The sequence below is a fragment of the Haplochromis burtoni genome, unplaced genomic scaffold, assembly GCF_018398535.1.
Source record: "Haplochromis burtoni strain Fernald_Lab_line unplaced genomic scaffold, NCSU_Asbu1 Contig_64, whole genome shotgun sequence".
Lineage (NCBI taxonomy): Eukaryota > Metazoa > Chordata > Actinopteri > Cichliformes > Cichlidae > Haplochromis > Haplochromis burtoni.
Genome location: NW_024582425.1, coordinates 550,985 through 555,079, shown reverse-complemented (window position 1 = coordinate 555,079; position 4,095 = coordinate 550,985). Strand labels below are relative to the sequence as shown.

Genomic DNA, 4,095 nt, shown 5'->3' with positions numbered 1-4,095 from the left:
AAACAGCCTGAAACAGGCTTCACTGAAAAACAGGCAACAAAATAAGATTGATTGATTTATTGATTTCACTTTCATCAAAGTTAACATCAGAGGTTGTTGTGCTGTTCAGGAAACACTGTCTTACAGTGAAGAATGACAGAAATGTCATAGGAACAATTTCATAGTAATGCATGTCATTTTAGCTCTCGATCTTTTGATTAGGAGTTAAAGCTACTTAACCTCTACCACCAGTTCAAATTGATAACAGTTTGAATGAGGTCAAAGCCAGGGAAGTCCATGGCAATAATCCCAAAGCATGGTCTGGGATGATTGGGATAAAACTGCCTGAGGTACTGATTGAGCCATGGGTTCACCTTTTCTGCCACTCTCTTTGGGGTCAGAAACATTCCTAGGAAAGTCCCAAAGCCAGTGCCGCTTGTGTAAGTCAAAACAACGTTATCACCCCCACAAGCCTCAGTGGCTTGGGCCAGCTGTTTGATTAGTTTGTTGTCCTCTTCTTTAACTCTGCTAACCTTGTTGCTGCTATTCTCATCCGTCTCTGTGAGGGGAATTCCTAGTGTGAAGGTGCTTTTCTGCAAAAAGACCAATTTCCCCCTCACCTGGCCTATATTCGGCATGCCAGAGGTCACCCACACGTGCTGGTCATTGCTAATCAGATTCTGCACCATTTCATTTACCTTATTCTTGTTCAAAATCGCTGGCACCACTCTAATCAGCACAGCCTCACTGTTAAACTCAGACAAGAAAGCTTTAACAGTGTCCAGAACATCTCTGAATGTGCTGCGCTCGTATATCACCCCATGCATGACGTAGAGGGTGCCTTCCAGTTCCAACACTTTGAGATCCAGGAAACGAATCCCAGCTCTGAGCTGGTCACTCAGAGACAGGACCTGGTATTCTGACTCAGGGCCTCCATGCCGAGCCATGCTGCTGTGACTGCCGGGGATGGTGATAAGAGACAGGGGGCGGAAATCCTCAATGCCAGCCATCCACGGAATATTGTAGGACGCCGGAAGTATGAGGTTTTTATTGTCATTGAAGAAAGGATTGTTGCCATGGCATGAAACCCTGAAGATTTTGAAGATTTGTTGAAGTTACAATAAAGCCAATGCAAGTTAAAAATAATGTATTCCTGTTTTTATGATACATATGATACCTACATGGCAGACAGAAGAACACAATGAAAAAGAAGACGCTTGTCACCTGCACTCATCTTGAAGAAATGTTAGCCAACTGGAAAATTGCAGAAAATACAAGAATAAGTTATGCATTTTTTATGTTAACATCCCATTTTTAAATAAAAAATACCTATGCAACCAAATTAATTGTGCAAGATAACTGAAAGATTTCAGTTATGTTGCAGGTTTCAACTGTACCTTGTCAGCAGGGAAATTTCACAGCCAACATCCAGTGCAGCAAAAACCTGAGACTTATATGGTTCAGTTATCAGAAAAATTCTAGGTGTATGCCACAGATTGACTGATCTCGATAGGTCTTTAAATGTTTGTTCAGATTGTGATGTTTGAGAAGGTGTTCCCTAAAATCCAAGCAGTCATCTGAACAGATTGTTCTCTTCATAAAAACAGGGTTAAAACTGATAAGATTACAGGGCATTTTAGTGCAGATCGAGGATTTGAGTAACTCCAGTGAAGGTAGTGTTTGCAAAGTTTAATCAAAAGCGATACCAAGTCTGTTGTTCAGAGAGGGAGGTGGCTGATGACTAAACTTATCACTGACTGGGTGTAGCGCTGTTGACCGAGCTTACTGAGCAGATCTGTTGATAATCATCACCCACGCTTCGAAAATATAGAACTATTTACTGACCTTTTGCACTGTAAGTGAGTCCCTCTATATGGTCTCAGCTGCTTGAATGATCTTTAAATAGATATCTGGCAGTTCAAAGCATGTTGTTTTAAAGACATGTTTATTCAGTACGATTGAATGACTAAAATCAGTATCTCCTGTGAGAATATACAGAGGAAATTACCCATAACAAAAACAAAATTCTAACAGGAAAAAAAACAAGAATGTTGAAGATCAGGGTGAAAATGATGTCGTAGCTATTTGGGCAGAGAAGAAAAATACAATAAATGTCAGCTCTTACAGGTTTCAGAGAGAACTTGTACCAATAAAATTAAGACCTTATGGTAAATGTTGCTGTAGTCTGGCAAACTCGTTAGGTTGGCCTTGATTTAGAGGTGATGTTGCAGGAAAGTTGTTCTGACTGGACTCGACTGTTTATTCTTTCAGTTTAGTCTTCCTTTCTTTGTTCTGTTGATAGGAAAATGAACCCAAGAACAACTTGATTAGGTAAAATGTGTAGTAGCAGAACATGGGCATGCTTTCTTTGTTCTTCAGATCAGGTGTAGAAGGTCACTACTATGACAGGAACACCCAAGAATACCTCACCGGTTCCTGTCCTCTAAGAAGAGAAATAGTGTGTTACTAATGACATTCAGATTGATCCCAGTGTTTGTAATTTTCCATGAAGATGCAGAAATCCAAACTTTTAGCAGACACTGATTCTGAGAGCACTGTTGATGTTGACCAACCCAAGACTCATGTATTGGTGGATGCAAGCCAAGTCATACAGATTCAAGGAGCAGGTACCAGCTGGACCTCTAATGTGTATTATTATTTAAATCAGGAAAAGAAAAATGTTATGTATATACCAAGATTTTTGTAATCTTATCAGTGTTAGACATGGAATTGTTAGAATCAAGGCTCTACATGTCAAAGTGAGTAATAAATAGGCAAATTAAGGGTCTCTTTAATATCGTAATATTGGTAAACATGGGATAGCAAGCATGGTAAAAAAAAATGCATATTTTACAAGTGTGTAACAGGACACTGAAAAAACGGTTAAAACGCCATAAACACATACACATTTATGGGGGTCAAAGACAGCATAAAGGATATTACTGGACAGGACTATTGATGGTCTTCTAATTTTGTTTTCTTTGAAAATTGAATTGAGGTATTCAGTCTAGTGTCGGGGGGACGGTTCATGGGGCGAATGACAGGATACCCTTGGACAGATCGCAAAGCTCATCAAATAAAATAAAAACAACACAATTTTCCATGTGTTTTTTCACAAATTTGCATCTGATCTAAAATCTGATTTTATGATATTTATATTTATCAGAATATTTAATATTTTGTTTAAAAGGTGTTTTAAAAAATTGTATTAAAAAAATGAAAAAATAATTTTCTTAGTGATTTTGCTCCCTCACGACGTCCATCCACTCACTCCCTTTTTCCCTGGTCTTTTTTTAACCTTCACTGACCCTGACGCATGCGTTGTGGTCTGTGTGTGGTATTTATAAAAGAATTTAGGGGTGAAATAAGGTTTTGAAATACCTACATTTCCCGTGATTCATTGCGATCGGACCCGGAAATGAAAACCGAATCAGCTGACTTGGTTGTGTGTTTCTGAGCAGTTTGGGCACTTTAAAGCTCTTCGTCGCGTCCCGTAAATTCAATAAGTGTTATTATATTCGATCTCTTATATCAGAGGGTGCACAGCCATGTTACGGCCGAAGGCGCTGACGCAGGTTCTCAGCCAGGCGAACACAAACGGAGTCCAGAGCACTCTGTGAGTACGGCGAGCTAGCCGCAAGCTAGCCACATGCTAACTGCTGCTGGAGTTTCAGCGGTGCGTTTTTTGACGATTACATATAAATTTAAAGGCAATACACATGATAAGTCTTCTGAATATTCGATAAAACTGAATATAACCCCTGCGGGGCGAATAAAACGTTATTATATGAAACAGTGTGCATCCTGCATAAAGGAGCTTCTAATGTTTCACGACCAGCACAGGCTGTTTGAAAGTGCTCAACGCAAACTTCAGGGTACTTTATTATATAGTCAGTGTATCTGATCATTATCTACGTCTCAGTATAATGTCCCAAATAATTGATAAGGGTTCATGTCAGGCATTTTCCCCACAGGGGTTTAATTTCCTTAAGCATAAATATGGGGCGATCGTGGCTAAAGAGTTGGGAGTTCGCCTTGTAATCGGAAGGTTGCCGGTTCGAGCCCCGGCTTGGACAGTCTTGGTCGTTGTGTCCTTGGGCAAGACACTTCACCCGT

At 40.0% G+C, this 4,095-nt stretch overlaps 2 protein-coding genes across 2 annotated transcripts in view; one reads left to right on the top strand and one right to left on the bottom strand.

Moving 5' to 3' along the window:
• Window positions 1-53: 53 nt before the first annotated feature.
• On the bottom strand, window positions 54-1,480 carry LOC102290285. Its single transcript, XM_005923656.2, has 3 exons — window positions 1,377-1,480; window positions 1,161-1,233; window positions 54-1,068 (listed from the first exon to the last, which is right to left on the bottom strand). Exons 2-3 carry the CDS (start codon window positions 1,211-1,213, stop codon window positions 222-224), a joined length of 900 nt encoding a protein of 299 aa, XP_005923718.1. The 5' UTR covers window positions 1,214-1,233; window positions 1,377-1,480; the 3' UTR covers window positions 54-221.
• Window positions 1,481-3,375: 1,895 nt separating this feature from the next.
• The window catches only part of lamtor2 (late endosomal/lysosomal adaptor, MAPK and MTOR activator 2), a 5,432-nt gene continuing 4,712 nt past the window's right edge, over window positions 3,376-4,095 (top strand). The window contains exon 1 of the mRNA XM_005923654.3: window positions 3,376-3,595. Within this exon, the coding sequence (XP_005923716.1) occupies window positions 3,528-3,595 (68 nt within the window). The 5' untranslated portion in view covers window positions 3,376-3,527. The remainder of the gene's footprint in view (window positions 3,596-4,095) is intronic.

Bases quoted from the DNA above. Each gene is read 5' to 3' on its own strand.
- LOC102290285 (XM_005923656.2), bottom strand. From the start codon at position 1,213: ATGAGTGCAGGTGACAAGCGTCTTCTTTTTCATTGTGTTCTTCTGTCT. The intron at 1,069-1,160 runs GTAGGTATCATA...CAAAATCTTCAG, and splicing joins TGTGTTCTTCTGTCTGCCAT to GGTTTCATGCCATGGCAACA.